Raw genomic sequence first — 26885 nt, forward strand, 5'->3', positions numbered from 1 at the left:
TGGGGCTCTGTGCTGACAGCTCAGAGCCTGGAGCCTGCTTCGGATTCTGTGTCTCCCTCTCTCTGCTTCTCCACTGCTCACACGCTGTCTCTCTCTCTCTCAAAAATAAATAAAAATTAAAAGCATGGGAGATTTTGATAAGAGACCACCTACACATTAATACTCATTTTTAAAAACGGGGCAGTGCGTGACCCTTTATACTGTAGGAAGAATAAACAAAGAAAGATACCGTTCATATCTTTTTCAAATTGAAAATATACGATCAGTAAAATGATCATTCCCATTTTTGAGCATCTTTTTGCTGAACCAGCCAATGGTGGTGTCGGCAGTGCAGACATTAGAGGGCAAGGTCATCCTGCTGGCTCTTTGATGTTTCACGGCGACGGGGCCAGAGAAGCCGGCGGCAAGAGCCAGGGCAGAGACCCCCAGCCGAGAGCTGGAGGCGAGCGCCGGGCGAAGCGGACTCGCAGCCCGGCGGGCAGAAGAGCGCGCGGGGAAGGGGGGCGGGGGGACGGCAGGGGCGCGCGAGGACGCGGTCGGCCTAGCGGGGCGGGGCGGCCGCGGGTCGCGGGCCGATGACGCGCGGCGGCCGGCGGAGGAGTTGCCACTTCCTGGAGGCGCCGGCCCGGGCCGCTCTCTGCACTTAGATTCGGCGCCGGGAGCCCGCGGCCACCGCCATGTCCCATCAGACCGGCATCCAAGGTAACGGCGCCCGGAGCGGCGCGCGGGAAAGGGGCTCCCGGGAGGCCCCGGGCGAGCCGGGCGGGCTGCGGGACGAGGAGGGCTGGAGTCGAGCCCAGAGGGAACGGGTGCCGGTCTCGCCGCGCAGGCGGGGCCTCTTCGCCCCTCCGCGCTTTCTGGTCCCGGGCCACCCGGCCTGCGTTCCTCCCAGGCGGGTCCGTCTGCCGCCACGTTACAGACGGACCCGAAATTCGCAGAAGCGAAAGAAATTGGTTTGCGAGGAGGCCTGAGTGAAGGGGATATGCCTTCCTCTGGCTCTGACTGTAGTCTAACTTTCCCCCTTTTGTATCAGGTACGGGAGACCTGAAACACTGGAGGTTACTGGGGCTTCACTGTGCAAAGGAGATTGTTACAAGAGTTTGATTATAAAACGAAAGATACTGGAATCTTTTTTATTTCCAGTAAAGGTGCTTCCCAAATTCTTCCGCATTTTCTTTCAAAATGGAAACATGAACTATGTTCTGAGAAATCCTGAGTGTGGGGTGTTTTGATCTTTTTCTTAGGTACTCCCCAGGGAACTGAAAAGTCCGATCTGTGTGGCTGAATTTAATCATGCCGTGAAGGCAGTTCGGTGCGCAATTATATCTGACCTCCATTATTTCCTGGTTTGAAAATGGGCAGTCTGGAAACGCTCGCCTCATCAGAAATAATATATCCCGGGGTTACTCGCGATTACTTAACGAGGGCTAATATAAACCCACGCTCTTCTGTTAAAGGACAACGAACCTTTCCCCCAGATGAACATTTAATTGTGGTTTTGTTCCTATGGGTCTTTGACCATCCTGCACCTCTCCCTGCACACACAAACACAAGCAAAATGCTCTCAAACCTGAAAGCACTGTTTTTATTCGTCAGAGTTAGTTTTGACATTTAAATTTGTAATTACTCATTTTCATGTTTGAGCCTTACTGCATTCACTACTTAAGTAATGGTTCATTCTTACAACCCAAGAATGAAATCAGAACGAAATCGAAGCTTTAATAGGAACACAAGCGTTAAGTTATTAAATATGTTTGTTTAGTGAACTTAACTCTAGCTTTTTGAGAAATACAAGTTAGAAAAATATTACCAGAAGTACAAGCTTGAATGCTCTTTAATGACTTTTTGTTTAATTGGGATAGGATATCTTATATTTACTGTTGCTTTTAATGTGAAAATGTAAAAATGAATCGAATTGTTCTTATAAGCTTGAAATTGGACTAGAAGAGAATGAAAGATTTTCAACAATTTTCAACCAAGCAATCAAGGTTTTTTTTAAAATTGTAATTTGTTCCTTATTGGATTTGAGTAACTTTAATATTTTCACTACCAGTGTTATTTCTGCTTTGGAATTTTCTAGCTAAAACATAGTAGAATTCATATACTTTTAAGCTATATTAATATGTATATTTTTTAGCTGTATACTATGCTATTTACACCTTCAAGTTTTATAATTTAAATTACTGACAATAAGGGGATACTACATCCTGAAGATTTTTTCTTTGTATTATAATTTATTTTTTCCTCACTTGAGTAGCATTAGAAAATATTAACATGTAAGTATAAAAAATAGGTTTACTTTTCTTTATCTTTTTACACAGCAAGTGAAGATGTTAAAGATATCTTTGCAAGAGCAAGAAATGGAAAATACAGACTTCTAAAAATATCTATTGAAAATGGTTAGTTTTACATTTCTGAATATTGTTTGTCCTTGGATTACTGTTATATTTTTAAATTTCTAAGTCATTTCAGTGATTGGAACTATTAATTACTGTGAACAAAGTTCAAAGCTTGCCTTTAGGTAACTTGGATCCTGTATATTTGGTCATGTCCCTTTAGCTGCTGCTTACCTTCTGAATTCTGTAGTTGACTATCAGGGAAACAGAAAGATGTGTTTTTTTGGTGCGACCTCCTCTGCTTTTACCTTTTGCGTCTCAGTTTCTATACCACAACCCGTTTCTAATGTGAGTGCTTCCATCTCTGGATTGGAAATCAGTAAACAAGTGATCATCTCCAACCTCCCCCCCCCTCCCAAAGAGAAGTTACTTGAGAATTGTTATTCAGTAAAGTTAGTTTTGAAGTAGAAACAAAGGACTTCAAATTCCCAGTTTCTCCACATGATTGCAATCTGTGCTGGAGAAAGGATTTCCCTGTTTTGTTTTTGGGAAAAGTTCTAAGAATGTAAAAAACTACAAATTGATCGTTTCAAAATAATTCTGTTAGGGATATTGAGTGGATGGGAGAATCTTTTAGTTTCCCTATATTTGAATTTGGACAATTATCGCAAATGAGTACGTTAAAATATTCCAATGGTCTAATTGCTTAAATACCTAAATTTCTTGAATACCTGGAAATATTTTGCTTTGGGAAAATAACTGGCTCTTTTATAAACTCGAAGTAAATTTAATTTCCTTTTTATTTTCTACTTATATGTTAAAAATACCAGAGTAGTTTGAAAAATATGCAGTTGTTACTGTTTCTGTGTGTGTGTGTTTATGTGTGTGTGTGTATATATATATATATATATATATATATATATATATACATTACCATAGTTGATAGTAATAAACATATACTGTAAAGCAGCATATTTTAGAAATATTGAAATGCCATCATTTCCTAACCAACTATTTAAGTGACTAAAATGGAAAAACTTGTGTAGCATCACTACGGAAGGAAAATGACACTATTTCTTAAATCGTTATTTTTGTTTTGAGAAAATTTTTTAAATAAGGGAATTACAGAGAATAAATAATATAACAAATACTTCCATCTCCTCTTAAATTACTAAGTACTAACGTTTTATCATATTTGCTTCAGCTTTTTTTTTTTTAACTTAATATTTTTGTGATTATTAGGGCATCCCCTTTAAACAATTTCACTTCCTGACCTCCTTCTCCTGAGGCAACCATATTAGGAGTTTTTATATATCTGCAGTGTGTTTTTTTTATATGTAGCCCCCTAGATAACTCCTAGTGCTATTTTGAGTTTTAAGTTCATGTAAACTAACATCTTATTCTGCAACTTTTTTTCTGTAAACATTTTTGTAATTTGTCTTGGTAGAGAACTCACTATTTTTAAATATGAATTCATTATATAACTGTGCCACATCTATGATCGTTCTCTTATTGATGAACATTTATGCTATTTGCAGCTTCTGCTGTTCTATGTGGAGATGTGAATAATAGTATTAATAGGAGATGACTATGTTATTTATTGTCTCTTCATTACCATTTGGAATTTCAAACCATTCATGTGTCTTTTAAAAATTGTTCTTCATAGAGAAACTTGTGATTGGCTCATGTAGTCAGCCTTCAGATTCCTGGGATAAGGATTATGATACCTTTGTTTTACCCCTATTGGAGGACAAACAACCGTGCTATATATTATTCAGGTTAGATTCTCAGAATGCCCAGGGATATGAATGGATATTCATTGCTTGGTCTCCAGATCATTCTCATGTAAGTAATTTTTTTGTTACTTGTTTAACATTAAATGCTAGAAAATTTTTTTCTGAAATAGTCCTAGGCTAGGAGAAAGTTAAGAAGCAACAGTTATTTCCGATAGAAGGGAGTGATCATGAAGAAAATCCTACTGTTGGTAATGTAGAATCAGGAGTAATGTACTTATATTCAGAAATCTTGCCCTTGAAATCAACAGTATTATTGATTTTAAATTTAAAAATCTTTGGCAATTATATGTAAATGACTATACTCTGAGAGTAATACTTCAAATAATTCTGAAACCTAATTGAACATTATGTTAAATATTTTTAATAGCTACCATTTAAATGATAGGCATACACGCAAGTATTTCTTTTAGGAAAGTTAGCGGATTGATTCAGACTCCTGGATTTGACATGCAGTTTTGTGAAGCTACCTCTGTTAGTTGGCAGTTACCTTTTGTAGTTTTTAGTAGTTGCTATTAGAGTCTTTAATAATATGGTATATATTGTAGTTTTCATCTTTGTGTTTCCCATAGAATGGTATATGCTGCAGGTGTGCTATGAACATTGATTCTTAAAGAACTTAATCAGTAATATCTGATCTAGATTTGCTTTGAGTAAAATGTCAGTATCCAGGTTACTTCATTTCAAGCGATGTTTTCTACCTTATATTCCAAAGTAGTATTTTAAGTAGGTTTTTTTTTTTCTAATTCTTGATCTCATTGTACACTTTGAAAAGTGATTAATTTTTAAAAATTTAGTTTCCCAATTTTTAAAAAATATGACATAAAGTGAAATCTACCTTAATAGGTGAACTGTCATGATGGCTATTTGTACTTAAGCCTGTTACAGTCCATGGACTTCAGCTTTATCATAGTTTATTTCTAATGTGCTTGAAGATTTTAATACATTCAGAAAGTGCTATCTTTTATAATGAATAGTTTTCGTCTGTACATTTCTGAGTAAACTTTCACAACTTACTAGGTTCGTCAAAAAATGCTATATGCAGCAACAAGAGCAACTCTGAAAAAGGAGTTTGGAGGTGGCCACATTAAAGATGAAGTATTTGGAACAGTAAAGGTACAAAACTTAAACTTTTATGTGGATTCCACGTGTTGCAATTAAACCAGTTTAAGAACTTCTAGGTAATGTGTAATTGTTATGAAATTAGACTAATGAATCTGTAACAATAAGAGAAAATATTGTTATATTTCATACGATATGCAAGTTAACTAAAACATCATATTTACTCTCTAAAATATGTTGAAATGTCCTTTGCTAGTCTTCAGAAACTGCAATATGCCTTAGAGATCATCTAGTTCAACCCCTCATTTAGTTCACCCTTTTCACTTTAATGATAAGGGAAACAGGCTCACAAAAATGAGAGACTACTTGAAAGAGATGGTAATTTTTAGATATTTTGGACATTTATACCCACATTGTAGAAGCAGTAACTATGCATATTATGTTAACCAGGAACATTGAGGCAGGTCAATTGATTGATGATTAATTGGGATAGTTGATTAATACATTTAACTAGTTAAATTATGATTAAGAATTTACTTTCTTATATAATTTATATGGTAAATACATATATTTATACATATACACACAAATTAAGAAAACAAATATTTTTTAACAGTTAAATTATCTAGTAGGTAGACCACAAGACTGTGTGGGAATACTTTTCTTATTCACCATTAATTGTGCCGCGGCCTGGTTTCTCAATTCTTTCTATTGTCAGTTTTCCAAGTCGCAAAATATTGATGAAAGGTAGACCTCTTTGGAATATTTTACTCTTTTAAATAAGAACTACGGTCATTTTCTATGAATAATTATACAGAAATTGTGGTGATTATTGAATAATTATGGGGCAGGCTTCCCCAGAAGTTTACTTATTATTGTCCTGTAGATTTAAACATGACCCAAGTGTATCATGTGACTGGCAGCAGCACCACCACACTCCTACAAAAGATTTAGTAATTATAAAACTGCGGGAAATGAAGAGTAAATACTCCCTTCACCATTTTTTGAAACCTGTAACGAATAGTAAAATTCTTGATACTACATTTCAATCAAAATATTTTCTATTAAGTTAATAATTTTGTTTTTCCTGAAGTAATGTCACTGAGGTTTTACTTTTAGAGAATAGCTAGTAACGGTCCATTTCTTTGTTTACAGGAAGATGTATCATTACATGGATATAAAAAATACTTGCTTTCACAGTCATCTCCTGCCCCATTGACTGCAGCTGAGGAAGAATTACGACAAATTAAAATTAATGAGGTAAATTACATTTTTGAAACGATTGCAAGATTTTAAGTGTTTGAAAAAATATTTTTAATTAATAGATTAATAGAGATTAAGGTAGCTTGCATTTATTCTGTATAATTTAGAGATAAGACTATGTGCTCGATGTGTTTTCAGGAAAAAATAATTAAAAGTAAATACTAAAATTCGTGCCAGTTTCATAAGTAGCTTTCACCTATATTTGTAATGTATGTGACAGATTAGTAAGTGTTCCTGTTGGAAGTACAACTTTTTGTAACCTTGTACTTTGATTACTAAGTAAATGGAAAAAATGTACATTACCCATTTAGTGCAAAGAATTATATTTAATGAGGTTGCCCAAAGCAGGTTTGTTTAGTTACATTATTTCAGAGAATCATGGTAACTAAAGAGGAAAAAATATAAATGCTATAAGATATTTATTATTTCTAGAAGCTCTATAAATTCTGAGTGCTACTTGGATAGGCATGTGCCTATGTATTTATGGGAGATGGTTTTTTGAGTACTTGTTTAGCCCAGTTCTATTAGAGTCAATAAACTTCATCCATATTATAGTTTATCATATTTTTAATGTGTTCACTGCAGCTATTCTAATTACAAGTTAGAGTAACTACTATATTTCTACTGGGATTTTATAGGAAAGAACAAGTAACAGAAACCACTATTCACTAGTCCGAATAACAGACTAATAGAAATCTGTCTGGAAAGTGATTGAATATTACTTAATATTAACCTGATAGCAAGGATCTATCTTTATATTATTTTAACTCAAATTATTTGAGTAAAGATTCTTATGTGATTTTTTTTTTTTACAAGTTTGATAGTTTGTTTTATTCCTTGCAATCAGAACCCAGAGGATCGTATTGGGGTATGCATTTGCATATGTTCTATGATGTTTTCATTATCCAATATCATTTATGCTGTAGAATCTCCATTCATTTTTTTTAAAAGTAAAATTTCTATTTGACTTTTCTGTTGCAACACTGCAAATGAGACCCTATACTAGCTATCATTTATGTGTAAAAGTCTGAAACATGCATCAAAAGCTTTCTTGAAGTACTCTTCTAGTATTTGTTCTTAGTAATGAAAAGCTCTAAGTCTGGAACTTCTGCAGTAGTATAATTTGTTGAGCTGTGTTGTGTCTTTGTATACTGTTCATACTCCTTTCAATTCAGTGCATGGTGTTTGTGTTGCATTTTATGTCTTCTAGAACAAAGTAAAGTTTTACGCATATTGCATATATATCACACTTTTCATAAATTTTATCAAGTAAGTTTTGTAATTAAAGTATAATCTGAAGACACTTCAAAGAGTTTATATAGTTCTCTGCAAATGTGCCAAACCGAACATATAAACAACCTCCCCGCCAAAGCCCCACTAACAGCGCATACCCACTCAAATGTTCACTCCCAGCATTTCATAAAGATATGTCATACACTCTGCATGTTGACATGTGCTAGCAGAACATGAACAAATGTGAAAAATTACTTGCTTTTTTTTTTTTTAATTTTTTTTTTTTTTAATGTTTATTTATTTTTGAGACAGAGAGAGACAGAGCATGAATGGGGGAGGGGCAGAGAGAGAGGGAGACACAGAATCGGAAGCAGGCTTCAGGCTCTGAGCCATCAGCCCAGAGCCTGACGCGGGGCTCGAACTCACAGACCGCGAGATCGTGACCTGAGCTGAAGTCGGACGCTTAACCGACTGCGCCACCCAGGCGCCCCAAAAATTACTTGCTTTTTGAGTTCATGGTATTTTAAGGGTTAATTTTAGTTACATTAAAATGGGCAAGGGTGGAATGGCACTTGGTAGAGATTGGATTTCTTGTCTTTGCTGTATGACACTGCTAAATGCTACAGCTTCATCAGTAAATTAAATCTATCATACTTAGGTACAAACAGACGTGGGTGTGGACACTAAGCATCAAACACTACAAGGAGTAGCATTTCCTATTTCTCGAGAAGCTTTCCAGGCTTTGGAAAAATTAAGTAACAGACAGCTCAACTATGTGCAATTGGTAAGAGACAGATGATGGTTATTATGAAATGGCTGCTCTTCCTGGTGGCTCTTGGCTCATAAAATAGGTTCGTTTTTAGTGGATTTAAAATTTGTTTTAAGTTTATTTTATTTTGAGAGAGAGAGAGAAAGAAAATATGAGTGGGGGTGGGGTAGAGAGTGAGGATCCCAATCAGGCTCCCCACTGTCAGTGCAGAGTCTGACACAGGGCTCCAACTCCCTAACCATGAGATCATGACCTGAGCCGAAATCAGGAGTCGGCTCATGACCGAGCCACCTAGGTGCCGCGTGTTTCCTGATTTTTTTTTTTATTCATTTTTTTTTTTTTTAAATTACAAGGCAATGTATGTTCCTTGTGAAAAAGTCAAGCCTGTATAAATTTCCCCTTGTCTTTTAAATTTTCTGTGTATCTGTTTTAATGAATGTATTTCTCATTGACAGGAAATAGACATAAAAAATGAAATTATAATTTTGGCCAGTACGACAAATACAGAACTGAAAGATTTGCCAAAGAGGATTCCCAAGGATTCAGCACGTTACCATTTCTTTCTGTATAAACATTCCCATGAAGGAGACTATTTGGAGTCCATAGGTATATAATACATTGTTTTGAACGTATTACTTTAAGTTTGCTTATTGACAGCTTAGCACTGTATTCTTATTTCTTGGCCAGAGGACTTAGTTATAGTTTAATATTTGCTTTGAGTGATATATTGCTAATTGTATTTATTATTTTAACTCACAGTTTTTATTTATTCAATGCCTGGATACACATGCAGTATAAGAGAACGGATGCTGTATTCTAGCTGCAAGAGCCCTCTGTTAGAAATTGTAGAAAGACAATTACAAATGGATGTCATTAGAAAGGTAAAATTACCTACCTCTTTCTTTAAAATTTTCAGTTTATATTAGATCTTTATTGTCTTCTCTGTGTAGTTCATGATGTATGGTGGTTTATAAATGAAAGTATTTTTTCTTGTTCTCCTCATAAATCCTTAGGATCTTCTCCAAGTGCTTGGGGATGATCTGGCATTACTGCAGGCTGTCTCTAGATCTGTACTCTCTCATATGTAGCCATAAGCTACATGTGGCTATTTAAATTTAAGTATAAGTTAAAATGGAGTAAAATGTAAAATTCAGTTCCTTCATCATACTAGCCACATTTCAAGTGTTCATTAGCTACATGAGGCTGGTGGGTACTGTACTGGACAGCGCACAATTGAGCGGACATCTTCCATATTGCAGAAAGTTCTTTTGGACAGTGCTGCTAGGGCCGCATACTTGTGATTGTCTCAAGACTTGCTATTAGTAAAGAACTATAGTCTCTAGTTACAACTGACTGTTGGGATGGTTGAGACTCCAATTGTTGACAAAGGAGGGAACGGACATAAATATTTGAATTCGGGGAGCTAAGCTACCAGTTTTCTTAAATTTATTTTCTTAAATGTAGATGAGGCTTAGGGAAAGATGATGGTTTACTCTTGAGCCCTTGAAGTCTTTAAAACACAAGTTCTTATAAACTACCAGTGTATTAGGTCCTGAACCCTTTAAGGTTTTTAAGTTCCTAAGATAAAGCAGGGACTGGCGCACTGTTTTCTACAAGAAGACCACATAGTAAATATTCTAGGCTTTACCAGGTCAGAAATGGTCTTTGTTACATATTCTTACTTGTTTTATTATTTTGTGTTTCTAACCGTTTAAAAATGTAAAACACACTCTTAATTTGGGCTAAATTTGGTCCTGTTCTAGAGTGATTTCAAGTGACCCAAGAATGAAGGGGCCGATGAGTCATGTTCCTGAATATGCATAGTGTACCAAAGCAGAACAACTTGAGAGTACAGTGGTGGCTTCTACTTTTATTTTTTTTTTTAACGTTCATTTATTTTTGAGACAGAGAGAGACAGGGCATGAATGGGGGAGGGTCAGAGAGAGAGAGGGAGACACAGAATCTGAAACAGGCTCCAGACTCTGAGCTGTCAGCACAGAGCCCAACACGGGGCTTGAACTCACAAACCGTGAGATCATGACCTGAGCTGAAGTCAGACGCTTAACCGACTGAGCCACCCAAGCGCCCCTGGCTTCTACTTTTAAATGTTAGTTAAGGGGCACCTGGGTGGCTCAGTTAAGCATCCAACTCTCAGTTTCAGCTCAGGTCATGATCTCACAATTTCGTGAGTTTGAGCCCTGCATCAGGCTCTGCACTGATGGTGTGGAGACAGCTTGGGATTCTCTCTCTCCTCCTTCTTCTCTCTGTCCCTCCCTTGCTCACTCTGTCACTGTCTCTCTCAAAATAAATAAATAAACTTAAATAAATAAATAAACATAAGCAGGAGAAGAAAGAGGGAAGCAAACAGAAAATGATTATAGCTGATTATGTATTCAGGCAACTCACAAATCCCCTCCCCCCCAAAAAAAGCAACAGTGAAACTATTACATATGGTTCTTGATACTGCTGGAATGGGTGTTACATATTTGTGAGCATTCACACCTGAAAACTGGCTCCTTGCTTGTATTAGGTTTTGAATGTTGTCTTCATATCATATCACACTTTATTGATTCCATCTCTTACAGATCGAGATAGACAATGGGGATGAGTTGACAGCAGACTTCCTTTATGAAGAAGTACACCCAAAGCAGCATGCACATAAGCAAAGTTTTGCAAAACCCAAAGGTCCTGCAGGAAAAAGAGGAATTCGAAGACTTATTAGGGGTCCAGCTGAAAGTGAAGCCACTGCTGATTAAAATCACTATATTAAACATTAGAATACTAGTTTTTTTAAAGTCCAGCTTTTAGTACAGGAGAACTGAAATCATTCCACGTTGACACATAGTAGGGAAAAAATGTACTTTTTGAAAAATAGCACTTTTCACTTCTGTGTGTTTTTAAAATTAAGGTTATAGAAGACTCATGATTTCTATTTTTGAGTTAAAGGTAGTAGAGGGTTTGTCATAGTGATGTTTAATTTGGTCACACTGTTTTCACAGAGTAATAACGATTCCATGCTTTCACATAATTCTTAAAATTTTATACACTTGGGCCAACTCCAGAAAGTCTAATGTCTCAAAGTAAGATACACTCCTTACTACTCTTTAGTGAGACATCAAATTTTTTCTGTAAGGAAGAAAGACCTTAAAATATTCATACTACTTATGAATATGTTAAGGACCAGGTTAGTTATTTTCTAAACTGAGAATTTAGTGTGCCTGGGTAAAGGTGGAAAGTTGCTGACTCTGAGAAGCAACGCTTAACTCAGCCTGTGGGGTCACGTCTGCAACTTGTAGAAACACTGTTTCATGGCAGCAGTCTTTTCTATTTGACTTTTTTGTTTTTAAATGGCATTAAAGTTTCAGAAGATCAGTTCACTCTGAAACCTTAAGGGTACCAGATATTTTCTATACTGCAGGATTTCTGATGACGTTGGAAGACCTATTTGAACAGCTTTAGTAAATTCTCTCTCTAATGCTTTACAAAATTACCTTTTCAAAAGTCATTTCCTTATATAGTGTGAGGCCAAACATTTATGTTTAGATTGAATATTAATATCCTTAAAAAAACAAAAGTCAACAATGTTGAAAGAGTTTTAAATATCAAGACTGATTTTTCTCCAGAACCACATATTTATAGGCAAATTGTGTTCTTTATTACTTTTAAGCATACTCAGATTTAATAAAATTGTTGGAAAGTCCTAGTACTTAACAGCCTAACACAAATTAAACACTTAAGAATCTGGTTTCAATTTATATCTTATTTCAAAACACATTTAACTGTTTTTAAAGCTTTGCATTTCAACTACAACCTACAGAAATTTAGAAATTTTGAGCCTTTTTTTTTTTGATACTTGAAATAAGGAAGGAGTTAGATAGAACACTTCGTCATGTTAAATCTGATAAACCTGCTGCAAGAGCCATAACTGGGAGGAGTTTTCTAAATGAACGATGGGGATCCAGGATTTCGAATTTCTTGATCTAAACTTTATGCTGCATAAAACATATTAGAAATGCACATTTCATAGTATAAAATATGAAACACATTTTTATACCTTATTATCTAAGGTACTATATGCACCTTTCAAAAATTCCATGTGTGTTCAAGTAAAGCATATTAGAATAATTATGGGTTGACAGGATTTTTTTCTAGAGTTAAGAGTATTTGTGTGGGGTTTTGTTTGTTTACAGTTAATCAGACTATAATATTTAAACATGCAAAATAATTGGCAGTAATGTTGCACTTGTTTTCTAAAGATACACTTTAGTTGTTTCATGGGTGCCCACGTAGACACACATATACACAAATTACTGCGTTGAGAATCCTAGAGTTGTGTTGCAGGCCATAGCTGAAGCTGTATTTTCAATCAGAAAGAACATTAAGCCTGTAATGAAGGTATAAAATAATTTGGTAGTGAATGTTTTTTTGTACCATTCATGTGCAATTATAGTCTAAATTTTACACTACATGAAAGTAAATGGACATTCCAGAATATAGATGTGATTATATAGTCTTTAATTATTATTAAACCAAGATTGCTGAAAATCAGTGATGCATTTGTTATAGAGTATAACTCAGTGTTTACAATATGTTTTGGTGACATCATAACAATCAAAGGTGAATAAAATATTCCCAGTAAATTTATATAGCAGTAAAGAATTACATGCCTTCTGTGGACATTTTATAAGTGCATTTTATATTGCAATAAAATTTTTTTCTCTTTACATTGTATACTAAGTTGTTTTCTGTAACTTTTTTTCTTTAATGTTTGGACAATTCTGCATAATGCTATATCTAGTAACAAGTTAGAAAATTCAACCCATGTATTCATTTGTTAATTCACCTATCTAAATGGAGGGTTTTAAACATCTTGCAACCTAGGCAAGTTGTGTCAATAGAGTGCTTAATTTAGATTAGAACTTTCTCACTGCTACAGCAGTAATGAAAATGCCATGAGTTAAACTGTTCGACTGTGAAAGACCCCAGTACGATAGGGTGACCAACATGCTGGACACTAAGCTTGCCACCCATCCAGCAAATACTGAATGCACTCCTGCGTATGATTCACTATCAGATGGATCTTTTTATTAGGGCTAAATTACAAAAGTTGGAGAGTTGTCCTTAGGGCTAATTTTAGAAACCTTTAAATAGAGTTCAGTTCTTTAAGGCATTCCTACTCAGAACTATAATGTGCCTCAGATACATATTGTAGTTTGGTATATATCCTTTCATATACTTTGCATACACAGCCATAAATTATAAGGATGAAAGGTTCTCTTAAGTAATGATTCTGGGGCTTTATATCCAAAGATTTTGATAAAATCAGTGGGCCCAGGAATTACATAGTTTTATAAATGAATCCTGTGTTGCCATGACTGGATACAGTTTGCCTTATGATAAAATTTTTTCTCTATTCAGTCAACAAATTCTTTAGTATTGTATACTGGTATATAGTGGTTATCAGTAGAGGTAACATCTCATTGAATAAAATCTAGTCCTTCCTGTTGCCCATTAGCTTCTTCATGACTTGAGAGCCCATGGCTCTCCAACTGGATCAGTCAGCTCCAGTTCATCAGCTGCTCGTTGTACCTCTCTAATGGACCAAGCTTGTTGCTGCCTCAGGAATGCTGAAGGTACTGTTCCCACGCTGGATCACCAATCCAGGATCTACATGTCTTCTTCCTTCACTTCACGCAGGTCTCTGCTCAAGTGTCCTCCCCTTAGAGAAGTCTTCCCTGACAACCCAATCTGATTGTACTCCCTGTCCCTCTCACCATAATCCTGCTTTATTTTTCCTCTAGAACACTCAGGGATTTTATATCGATGCATATTGTTTGTCTCCTCCAGTAAAATAAAGTAATGGGGGAAAGGAGTGCAGCATCCTCAGCACCCAGAACAGTGTCTAAGACCTAGTGGATACTTTATGTATTGAATGAATAAAAGAGATTTTACTTTCCTTGAAGAACAGTGGGGAGAGGAGCACATTCCAGCAATGGTAGATCCCTCACGGAGGCTCTGGCCTTCAGTGCTGCATTTCGGGCCAAAGCAAATGTCACTAGCACAGCCAGCCTCTTGTCCTCTGGACCGTGATTTCTACCACGAAAGACTAGTATTAACTCACTCCTGAGCGGCATCTTCCAATGGGAATCTTCTTTCAGCAGACTGCTCTGGAAAGGCCAAGACCAGCCTTTACTCAACTGCCAGTGCCGTTCCACCAATGAACATTTGCTAGAATTCAGCCAGGCCATAGGGCCTTATTGAAGTCTGGATGCTTAATGGGAAGAGGCAAGCTATGAATGCGATTTAAACTGTAATTTCCTAGTTTCCGATTACCAGGCTGTATGGACGGACCAACATGGGTCATGTGTTTGTGAACGTGTGTGTCTGTGTGTGTGATGCTGCCACTTAGTGGCTAAATGACTGAACTCAGTTATTGCTACCATACCACAAACCACTCCCAATACGTAGTGGTTTAAAACAGCAGCAATCACTTTCCACAAGTCTACAGTTGGTTAACCTCTCATATTCTCATATATCTGCGGTCACCTGACAGGTTGGCTGGTCGAGGATGACATTATCTGAGGTGACTTGTCCCTGCTCTGCATGGTCTCTCAGCCCAGGATTGTTCTCATGGCAGTGGCAGTGTTCCAGGAGACTAATACCCAAGGACTCTTGAGGCCCAGGTTAGGAACTGCAATATCACTTTTGGTGCATTCTATTGTTTAAAGCTAGTTACAAGGCCATCTTAGATCTAAGGGCTTGGGAAACACTGTGCTTCCTGATGAGAAAAGTTACACAACTATATTGCAAAGGGCATGGATGTAGGGAAGAGTGGACAATGGCAATTTAATATGATGACCGTTAGGAACAAGTTACTTAAACTTTGGGGTCATCGATTTCCTCAATAAGGAAAAGATAGAACGTGTCTTATAGGATTATTAAATGAGAACATGCTCATAATAACAGTGATCGGCACAGCACTTAGTTCTCAATGATAGAGAAGATGATGTTTATATGATGACATAGGGTGTGGTGGTAAAGGTTGCACGTTGCTGTCAGATGCCTGAGTTAAAATCCCAGCCCTGAAATTTCTTAGTTGCATAACCATGGGCAAGTCACTTCACTTCAATTTCCTCATTGGTAAAATATGGATAAAAATACCAAATTCCTAGGCTTGTTATGAGGATTAAATAAGTTAATAGAGGGGAAGCACTTTGAGTAGTGTTCGTAATTGTTTAATAAAACCAGTGCAACATACAACTTCTTAAAAATTAACAAGCTTATAAATTAACATACATAACATTATTATTATTTTTTTTAACGTTTATTTATTTTTGAGACAGAGAGACAGCATGAATGGGGGAGGGGCAGAGAGAGAGAGGGAGACACAGAATCGGAAGCAGGCTCCAGGTTCTGAGCCATCAGCCCAGAGCCCAACGCAGGGCTCGAACCGGCGGACCGCGAGATCGTGACCTGAGCTGAAGTCGGACGCTTAACCGACTGAGCCACCCAGGCGCCGCAGCATTGTTATTATTTTTAACTGTTATTGGGGTACTGTCAGAACGCAGAGGGGGCGCCTGGGTGGCTCAGTCAGTTAAGCATCCGACTCTTGATTTCTGCTCAGGTGATCACCTCACGGTTTGTGGGTTCGAGCCCCGCAACAGGTTCCGTGCTGATGGTGCAGAGCCTTCTTGAGATTCTTTCTCTCCTCTCTCTACCTCTTCCCTGCTGTCTCCTTCTTTCTCAAAATAAATAAATAAACTTAAAAAAAAAAAAAAGAAGAACAGAGGAGAGGCACCTATTTCTACCTGGGAATCAGAAGACTGTGGAGTGGATCCTTGCACTGAATCTTAAAGAATTGATATGTGGCAGTATCTGGATATTGCCAGGTGGACAAGGCATGTAAGAGCATTTCAGGCAGAAGAAAAGAATGGGTCATATGCATAAATACACAGATAGCCATGTCATATTTAAGAAGTTCCAAGAACTGCATTTTGTTTGGGAAAAAAGCATATTTCAGGCTGGTTGGCTAATAATGAGAACTAGAAAAATCTAGTCATCTGCATGTGGATGATATTTGAAACTCCTTAACTGGACAAGATAGATGTATCCAGAAAGAAGAGATATCTAGGGTAGAATCATCAATATGAACAGGCTAGGAAGGGACAGAGAAGCATTCAAAAGAAACTGAGGAACAGAGAGACAGGAGGAAAACCAGGAAACCAAGAAAAAAAGTCTCAAGAAGGGATGGAATTCTATCTGATGAAAATGAAACTGGGTGACTTCTGCTTTTGCTAAGAGTAGAGCAGCTAATTCAGTTCAACTTTCCCCCTGAGTAAAAGTAGGGGGAAAATTCTGCTCAAAGACATCAGAGGATTCACAAGTAGTCAAGAAATAGAGACCAAGATCTGGGAGAAGATAGAAATCTGAAAACATAAACCCAGCATCTCCATTTCTCTGGAGGCATTTGCCATTTCTGGAAGAAGTTATAAAAAAGCCTGTACATGTATCAAGTACGTTTCATGTGCTTATTGACCATTTGTATATCTTGAAGAAATTTCTATCCAGATGTGAAACAACTCATTTTTCAGTTGAGTTATTATTCTTTTTTACTGAGTTGTAATAGTGCTTTCTATATTCTGGATAGCAGATTCTTATCACATATATGATCACATATATGATTTTCAAATATACCATCCTATGGATTGCTTTTTCCTTTTCTTAATAATGTTTTTTGAGGCACAAAACTTTTTAATTTTCATTAAGTCTAATTTATCTTTATTCACCCACCCATTCATTCATTCATTCATTCTTTTTTTGACTGCTTGTGCGTTGGGTGTCATATCTGGGAAACTTGCCCCATTCAAGAAGAAAACACTGACGTTTTCTTCTAAGAGTTCTGTAATTTTGCTCTTACCTTTAGGTATTCCATCCATTTTGAGTTTATTTTTCTATGTGATGTAAGGTAGGGGGTCCAACTTCATTCTTTTGCATGTAAGTATCCAGTTGTCCCAGCACCATTTGTTGAAAAGACTATTCTTTCTCCTTTTCAATAGTCTTGGCAAATCAACTGACCATATATGTGAGAGTTCATTTCTCAATTATTTATCTTTATGCCAGGACCACATTGTCTTGATTACTGTAGTTTTAGTAAGTTTTGAAGTCAGGAAGTGGGAGCCCTCCAAATTTGATCTTCTTTTTTAAAGATTATTTTGGCTTTCTGGTTCCCTTACATTTCTATGTGAATTTTGGGATCAACTTGTCCATTGCTACTTAAAGAAGCCAGTTGTGATTTTGCTAAGGATTTTATTGAACCTGTAGATCATTTAGAAAATATCGCCACCTTAACATTAAGGCTTACAATCTATAAACATAGACTGTCTTTCCACTTATTTGTCTGCTTTAATTTCTTTCAACAATGATTTGTAGTTTTTAGTGTATAATCTTGTACTTCTTTGATTAAATTTATTCCTTAGTATTTTATTCTTTTTGATGCTATTGTAAGTGAGACTTAGTTTCCTTTTCAGACCGCTCATTGCTAATGTATAGAAACACAACCTATTTTCATGTGTTGATCTTGTATACTGCAACGGTGCTAAATTTGGTTATTAGCTCTAATAATGATTTTTCCCTTTGTGCATGTGGACTCCTTAGAGTTTTCCATTAATGAGACATGTCATCGTAAATAGAGAGTTTCACTTTCCAGCCTGGATTCCTTTCCTTCCTTCCCTTCCTCCCCCTCCTGTCTGCTACTCCCGTCATTCTTTCTTCTCTCTTCCCTTTTCTCCCCTCCTCCTCCTTCCTCTGCTTCTTCTTTTGTTTTGTGTGAATAGAAATGGCAAGAGTGGAGATCCTTGCTGTGTTCCTGATCTTAGAGAAAGAGCTTTCAGGCTTTCACCATTACATAAGATGTTCTGGGTTGTTTTTGTTTTTTTATTTTTTCAGATATATGCTTTATGAGATTATGTTGCCTTCTATTCTTTATCTGTGAGTGAATTTATCATGGAAGAGTATTGAATGTTGTGAAATGTTTTCTCTGCATCTATTGATAGGATCAATCATGTGGTTTTTGTCTTCTACTCTATTTAAATGGTGTATTATAGTCACTGATTTTTGTATATTGAACCAATCTTGCATTCCTGGGATAAATTTTACTTGGTTTTTGTGTGTAATCCTTTTTATATATTGCTGGATTCAGTTTGCTAGAATTTGGGTGTGGATTTTTGTATCTACTTTGGGCACTGCTTTTGCGGCATCCCATTAAGTTTTGTTTGTTTTTCATTCATCTCAAAGCATTTTATAATTTGCCTGTGATTTCTTTTTGAATCATCATATATTTAAGAATGTGTTGTTTAATTTATATATGTTAGTGAATTTCCCAAATTTCCTTCTGTTATTTTTAAAAATTTTTTAAACTTTATTTACTTATTTTGAGAAAGAGACAGAGAGAACAGGAGAGGGGCAGAGAGAGAGAGGGAGAGAGAGAATCCTGAGCAGACTTTGCTCTGACAATGCAGAACCCGATGTGGGGCTCAAACTCACAAACCATGAGATCATGACCTGAGTTGAAACTAAGAGTAGATGCTTAACCGACTGAGCCACCCAGGTGCCCCCAGTTTATTATTTTCTAATTTAATTCTCCTGTGGCTAGAGTACTAGCTTTGTATGATTTCAATCCTTTGAAATTTATTGAGATTTGTCCTATTTGTTGGAACTGGTAAATGCTACTTTCTTCAGTAAATGGGTCTTTGCAAATGTGACTAAGCTAAGGATTTGAGATCAGGAAATTATCCTGAATTATCTGGTGGGCCCTAAATATAACAGCATGTATCTTTATAAGAGAGAGGCGGAAAAAAATTGACTACAAAATTAATGTTAAGGTAAAGGTAAATGTTAAAGGTAATGTTAAGATGGAGGCAGAGATTGAAGTGATGTGGCCACCAGCTAAAAATGCTGGCAACCAGCATTGATGCTAGAGCAAGAAATGGATTCTCTAGAGATTTTGGAGAGGGGTTACAGCCATGTCCACACCTTGATTTTGGTCAATAGTACTGATTTTAGACTTGTAACCTCTAAAATTTTAGGGGAATTAATTTTTATTATTTTAAGTTATCAAGATTGTGTTAATTTGTTACATCAGCCACTGGAAACTAATACCTTTTTTATGGACTAACATATGGTCTTAGAGAATTACTCATGAGCTTAGAAGAATGTGTATTCTGCTATTGTTGGGTGGAGTGGTCTATAGATTCTGTTAAGTCTATTTGATTTATAGTGCTGTTCAATTGTTCTATTTCCTTGTCATCTTCCACCTAATCCATCAAGATTGGTGGTAAAGTCTTCAACAATTATTGTTGAATTGTCTATTTTCTTTCTCAATTATGTCTGTTTTTGCTTCATGTTTTTTAAAGCTCTGTTGTTAGATGCATATCTGTTTATAATTATATTTTCTTGATAGGTTGACTCTTTTAGCATTATAAAAAGAGGTCCTTTGTTTATAGTAAGAATCTTGGCCTCAAAATCTATATTGTCTGGTATTCATATACCTACTCCAACTCTCTTTTAGTTACCATTTGCATGGTATATCTTTTTCAGTCCATTTACTTTCAACCTATTCACATCTTTAAATATAAAGTGAGTCTTTTTTAGAAAGAATGCAGTTGGATCATGTAATTTTATCCATTTTCCAATGTCTCCATTTACTTGGAGTGTTTAATCCATTTGCATTTAATGTAATTATTGAGAAGGTAGGAATTACATCTGTTATTTTGCTATTTATTTTTCTATATGTTATCATTTTTGCTACTCATTTCCTCTATGACTGCCAATAGATACATTCTCATGTAGTATTTAAATTGCCTTATCATTACTTTTTAAGTTTTATGTATTTTTTTGAGAGAGAGAGAGAGAGAGAGGACAAGTCGGGAAGGGGCAGAGAGGGAGGGAGAGAGAAAAATCCCAAGCAGGCTCTGTATTGTCATTTCAGGGCCCTATGCAAGGCTCAAACTCATGACCCATGAGATCATGATCTGAGCCGAAATCAAGAGTCAGATGCTTAACCGGCTGAGCCACCCAGGTGACCCTCCTTATCATTTCTTTTACCATATTTTAAAAGTTATTTTCGTAATGGTGCCCTGGGAATTACAATTAACATCTTATAAAAATCTACTTTGGAGTAATACTAACTTAATTTCAATAGTTTCTGTATAGGTCTCTGCCCTGCCCCCTTCTTTGTGCCATTATTTATTTATTTTTTTTTTAATTTTTTTTTCAACGTTTTTTATTTATTTTTGGGACAGAGAGAGACAGAGCATGAGCGGGGGAGGGGCAGAGAGAGAGGGAGACACAGAATCGGAAACAGGCTCCAGGCTCCGAGCCATCAGCCCAGAGCCCAACGCGGGGCTCGAACTCACAGACCGCAAGATCGTGACCTGGCTGAAGTCGGACGCTTAACCGACTGCGCCACCCAGGCGCCCCTCTTTGTGCCATTATTGTCATACAAATGATATCCTTACATATGGGATGTCCACCAACACAGATTTTTAATTATAGCTCTATGCACTCGTCTTTTAGAGAAAAAGAGCCACAAACAAAATATATTTATAATGTCTTTTATATTTACCTGTGTAGTTGCCTTTACTAGAAATTTTTTATTTCTTCCTATGGATTTGAGTTACTCTTTAGTGTTCTTTCATTTCAGCTGGAAGAACTCTTACCTTTTTCTCATAGGGCAAATTTTCTAGTCACAAATTCTCTCAACTTTTGTTTTTCTGTGACTGTCATATTTTCTCCTTAACTGAAGGATAGTTTTGTTGGATTTATTGGTTGACATTCTTTTTCTTTCAGCAGTTTGAATATATATATATATATATATTTCTTTCAGTTTGAATATATCCTCCCACTGCCTTCTAACCTCCATGGTTTCTGATTTTGAAAAATCAGCTATTAACCAGGGCACCAGCTGCATGTAAAGCACCCCTCCAGGACAGACTGGCACTCTGGAGTGGGCAGAGGGAGAGCATAAAGATAGCGCCTGTCCTCTGGGGTCTCTGGAAAGGATTAGTCAACCCCTAGATCCCTTTTTAATTAGAAGCCTGCCCCTCAGGCTGCAGCTCTGATGATTAGCTGAAAGGTCTCTTTCACAGAAAGACCTAGCTGCTGTGTTTGTCGCCTCCTGCTGTGCCTCAGTGGTGTTGAACTGCTGTTTAAGAACTCTTTCTCTTTTGCTTACAGTCCTGTGGGACCCATGAGCATAAGACCTACTGGCCACCAGAACCAGGTGATGTACAGGTGTCCCCTGGTAGCAGCCACAAAGATTGGGGCACCAGACAGACATTGAGCTCCAAATCTTGGGTGACACCAATTATTACAATAGCATGGGACTGGAAACACAAGCTCCCCTGGCCTCCAGAGCCACACAGTCAAGAGGTATATCCTGGGCAGCAGCCACAAAGATCGGGGCACCACACACATGTAAAAACTCCTTTCTGGGGATCCTGGTGCTCTGGAGCACAGAAAAGGGAGAGCATAAAGATGGTGCCCACCAATCTCTGTCCCTGAGGAATGTTCCAGCTGGCTCCCAGATGTATTAAATTAGACACTTGCCCCTCAGGCCAGAGCTTTAATACAAGCAGGTAAGCCTCCTTCACTCTAAGTCTGGGTGCAATTGGCTGCTTCTGAGCTGGGCCCTGGGGTAGGGGAGACTAAGTGCAGAGGCCTATGAAAGCTATCTCCCTGGTCACTATAATTATGAGTCTCGGGACACAAGTCCTTTTTGTTTTCAGAGTTAGATGTTTTGGGGGCGCATAAAGATGCAAGTTGAGATGCCTCATGGTGGTTCAAACACTTTGCTCCTTGGGGAGAAGTGGTGGGCTTTAAGCTTTCTCCCCATTGTGGGTCTCTGTGCTGGAGGTGGGGATTATGGTAAATTGTATCTCCACCTCTTCCACCTGTTTTGATGTGTCTTTCTTATCTGCCTGATGTGCAGTCATCATTCAGAGGGGATTTTTTAAAGAGGAAATTGTTCCATTTGTAGCTGTAGACTCATTGTGTCTGTGGGAGGGTCCTATATTGCCATCTTGAATCTGATTTTCTTGTCTAGTATCCTGGTTTTACAGTTGGCACCCAAGGGATGCCTTTGACTGCCTATCTCTTTTGGCCATGGGGGCTTGCATTCCTGGGTCCAGTGGGACTGGCAATGGGAACGATGCTTCTTAGCAGGTTGCCACTCTCAGGGCACTGCACAGAAAGCAGATTGAAGCACACCCCCTAGTCTTTCTGTGAAGGAGGCCTCGGCATTTCCTGGAGCTTTAACCTAAGGATGAAGATTTAGGTTTATCACACACCTAGTGAACTATGAAGCTGCTTTCAAGGAGCATAGGCTGTGAACACCATCTTGATGCTCTCCTTCTGCTTTGCTCCAGCTCACAAGTATCTCCCGGAAAAGAACTTATTTGCTCATATGAACCCCTATTTTTGTGACTGCTACCCAGAGGATACTGCCAGATTGCCTGACCAGTGGAACTTAACACTTGTAGTCCCACAACACTATATATATTTGCAAACTTTCAAAAGCTACTGCATGAGGGCCTGGCTTCTAAATAGTCTGAATCTACATGCTGAGATGCTCCCTTTAGGGACACTCACAGGTCTTGGTACATCCTCAGCTACTGGGAGCTATTAAAAATGTAATAGGCTGCTTGGGTAGAACAAAGGTTTGAGAGATGACAAAGAGTTAGCTGGCTCATGACCAGTTAGCTGGTCAGAGTTAGCTGAATGACAAGGCTTCTACACAAGGCTATTCCTTCAAGAGTGGGAGAGATGGTTGTTTCATCTACTGTAAGAAATCAGCAGAGTTGAGCAAAATGAAGAAACAGATGAATATGTTCCAAATAAAAGAACAAGATAAAATCTGAAAAAAAACCCCAAAACTTAATGAAATAGAGATAATTAATTTGCCTCACAGAGTTCAAAGTAATGGTCGTGAAGATACTCACCAAACTGGGGAGGAGGATGGATGTACTTGGTGAAAATTTCAAAAAAGAGACGGAAAATATAAGAAAGCACCAAACAGAATTCACAGAGCTGAATAATACAATTACTAAACTGAAAAATACACTAAAAGGGTTCAAAAGTAGAATATATTAAGCAGAAGAAGGCAGTGGAACTCACCCAATTAGGGCAGAAAAAAAATAAATAAATAAAAAGTGAAGATAATGTAAGAGACTTATAGGACAACATCAAACAGATTATAATTTGCATTATAGGAGTCCTAGAAGGAGAAGAGAGAAAGAGGCAGAAATGTTGTTTGAAGAACTAATGGCCAAAACTTCTCTAACCTAGGAAAGGAAACAAACATCCAGATTCAGGAAGCCCAGAAAATTCTAAATAAGGGGAATCCAAAGAAACCTATACCAAGACACCTTGTAATTAAAATGGCAAAAATTAAAGACAGAGAACATCAAAAGCAACACGAGAAAAACAACTTGTTACATGCAAAGGAACGCCTATAAGACTATAAGCAGGTTTTTCAGTAGAAACTTTGCAGGCCAGAAGACAGTGACACAATATATTCAAAGAGCTGGATGAAAATACAATTTCAACCAAGAATACTCTACCTGGCAAAGTTTTCATTCAGAACTGAAGGGGAGATAGAGTTTTTCTTTATCTCCTTGGGGAGCATAAGCTAAAGGAGTTCATCACCACTAAACCAAACTCACAAGGAATATTAAAGGAACTTTAAGCTGAAAAGAAAGGACACTAGTAACAAGAAAACATGAAAAATAAATCTTACTGGGAAGGTGAAATACATTGTAAAGGTAGTGGATTAGTCACTTATAAACCTAGTATCAAGTTTAAAAGACAAAAGTAATAAAAATAACTATGATTGCAAGGGATACACAAGATAAAAAGATGTAAAATGTGACATCAAAACCAGAAAACATTGGAGGAGAGGGAGACCACAAATGCTAAGCTTTAGAATAGGATCAAACTTAGGTTTTTATCGATTTAAAATAGACTGTCATAGATATAAATTGTTATATGTAAGCCTTGTCACCACAAAGCAAAAATCTATAGTAAATACACAAAAGATAAAGAGAAAGGAATATAAGTATACCACTAAAGACAGTCATCAAACCACAAAAGAAAAAAAAGAGCAAGGGAAGAAGAAAGGAACAGAGAAGAACTACAAAAACATAAAATAAACAATTAACAAAATGGCAATAAGTACATACTTATCAGTAATTAATTTAAATGTAAATGGACTAAATAATCATAAGACACAGAGTGGCTGAATAGATACAAAACAAAAACAAAAACAAACAAGAGCCATCTATATTCTGCCTACAAGAGACTCACTTTAGATATAAGGATGCAATCATGATGAAGTAGAAAATTTGAACAGATTACTAGTAAGGAGGTTGAATTAATAATCAAAAACCTTCCAACAAATAAAAGTTCAGGACTAGATGGTTTCATTAATGAGTTGAAAAAAGAATTAATACAAATCCTTCTCATACTCTTCCAAAAAATAGGAGGGAACTCTTCTAAGCTTACTTTATAATGTCAGCATTACTCTGACACCAAAACCAGACAAAGATGCCACAGGAAAAGAACATTACAGGCTGGTACCCCTGATGAACAAGATGCAAAAATCCTTAACAAATATTAGCAAACTGAATTCAATAATGTATCAAAATGATCATACACTGATAAAGTAGGAGTTATTCCGGGCCTGCAAAGATGGTTCAACATCTGCTAATCAGTGAATGTGATATGCCACATTGACAAAAATAGGAATAAAAATCATATGATCTTCTCAGTGGATGCAGAAAAAGCATTTGACAAAGTTCAACATCCACTTATGATGAAAACTCTCAACAAAGTGGGTATAGGAGAAATGTACCTCAATATAATAGAGGCCATGTATGACAGGCCCACAGCTTTTACTCCACGGTGAAAAGATGAAAGCCTTTTTTCTAAGATCAGAAAAAAGAGAAAGATGACCACTCTTGCCACTTTTATTCAAGTATTGGAAGTCCTAGCCAGAGCAATTAGAAAAGGAAAAGAAATAAAAGACATCCAAAAGAAAGAAGTAAAACTGTCACTATTTGCAGATGATGTAGTACATATAAAAAAACCCTAAAGACTCCCAACAAAAAACTGTGAGAACCAATTAAGTGAAAAAAGTAAGTTGCAGGATATAAATAAGCAATTAACAAAATGGCAAGTATTAATTTAAATGTAAATGCACTAAATTCTCTAATCAAATCAATCAAATCGAATCAGACACAAATCTCTTGTGTTTCTATACAGTGATATAAACTCTTAGAAAGAGAATAAAGAAAACAATTGTATAAATTGTATCAAAAAAAAAATACCCAGGAATAAATTTAACCAAGGATGGGAAATCCTATATATTGAAAACTACAAGACAATAGTGAAAGAAAAGTGAAAAAAAAAAAAACACAAAAAATGGAAAGCTATATCATGCTCATGATTAGAAGAATCAATATTGTTATAATGTCCATACTACCCAAAGCAACCTACAGGTTTAATGCAATCACTATCAAAATTATGATGGCATTTTTCAAAGAAATAGTACAAATAATCCTAAAATTTGTATGGAACCACAAAAAACAAAACAAAACAAAAAAAACAAAAAAACAAAAACACACACACACACAAAAACAAACAGCCAAAGCCATTTTGAGAAAAGAACAAAGCTGGAGGCATCATGCTCCCTAATTTCAAAGTACATTACAAAGCTATGGTAATCAAAACAGTATGGTATTGGCATAAAATAAACATATAGATCACTGGAACAGAATAGAGCCCAGAAATAAACCCATGCATATGTGGTCAATTAATTTATGATATGGGAGCCAAGAAATGTACAATGAGAGAAAGAAAGTCTCTTCAATAAATGGTGTTGGGAAAACTGTACAGCTATATGCAAGAATAAAACTAAACTACTACCTTACACCATATATAAAAATTAACTCAAAATAAAGACTTGAAAATAAGACCAGAGGGTGTGTAGGTGGCTCAGTCAGTTGAGTGTCTGACTCTTGATTTTGGCTGAGGCCATGAGCTCATGGTTCATGTGATCGAGCCCCATGTCAAGCTCTGCACTCTGTAGCACAGAGCCTGCTTGGTATTCCTTCTCTCCTACTCTTTCTGTACCTCCCATGCTTAGGCTCTCTCTCTCAAAATAAATAAACTTAAAAAAAAAAAAAGAAAGAAAGAAAAGAAATAAGACCTGAAACTGTAAGACTCCTAGAAGAAAACATAGGTGGTAAGTTCCCTAACTTAGGTGTTGGTGATGATATTTTGAATCTGACACACACACACAAAAAGCAACAGAGCAAAACCAAACTATGAAACCTACATAATGCCAAAAAGCTTTTGTACAGGAAAGAAGTCATC

At 36.8% G+C, this 26885-nt stretch overlaps 1 protein-coding gene across 4 annotated transcripts in view; it reads left to right on the plus strand.

Annotated features, from left to right (window-relative positions):
- The first annotated feature begins 559 nt into the window (after positions 1–559).
- TWF1 (twinfilin actin binding protein 1) overlaps positions 560–26885 on the plus strand; it is a 37501-nt gene continuing 11175 nt past the window's right edge. Inside the window, exons 1-10 of one of the 4 annotated variants that reach the window (XM_058743065.1) lie at positions 560–702; positions 2322–2399; positions 4003–4181; positions 5150–5245; positions 6347–6451; positions 7302–7322; positions 8346–8471; positions 8912–9062; positions 9216–9337; positions 13972–14089. In XM_058743065.1, coding sequence (XP_058599048.1) covers positions 678–702; positions 2322–2399; positions 4003–4181; positions 5150–5245; positions 6347–6451; positions 7302–7322; positions 8346–8471; positions 8912–9062; positions 9216–9337; positions 13972–14089 — 1021 coding nt within the window. In that variant the 5' untranslated portion in view covers positions 560–677. Of the gene's footprint in view, positions 703–2321; positions 2400–4002; positions 4182–5149; positions 5246–6346; positions 6452–7301; positions 7323–8345; positions 8472–8911; positions 9063–9215; positions 9338–11041; positions 13188–13971; positions 14090–26885 lie in introns of those variants that run through there. The other 3 variants (XM_058743066.1, XM_058743068.1, XM_058743064.1) reach the window with 3 other exon arrangements.

The sequence above is a fragment of the Neofelis nebulosa genome, chromosome 8 (genome assembly GCF_028018385.1).
Source record: "Neofelis nebulosa isolate mNeoNeb1 chromosome 8, mNeoNeb1.pri, whole genome shotgun sequence".
Taxonomy (NCBI): domain Eukaryota; kingdom Metazoa; phylum Chordata; class Mammalia; order Carnivora; family Felidae; genus Neofelis; species Neofelis nebulosa.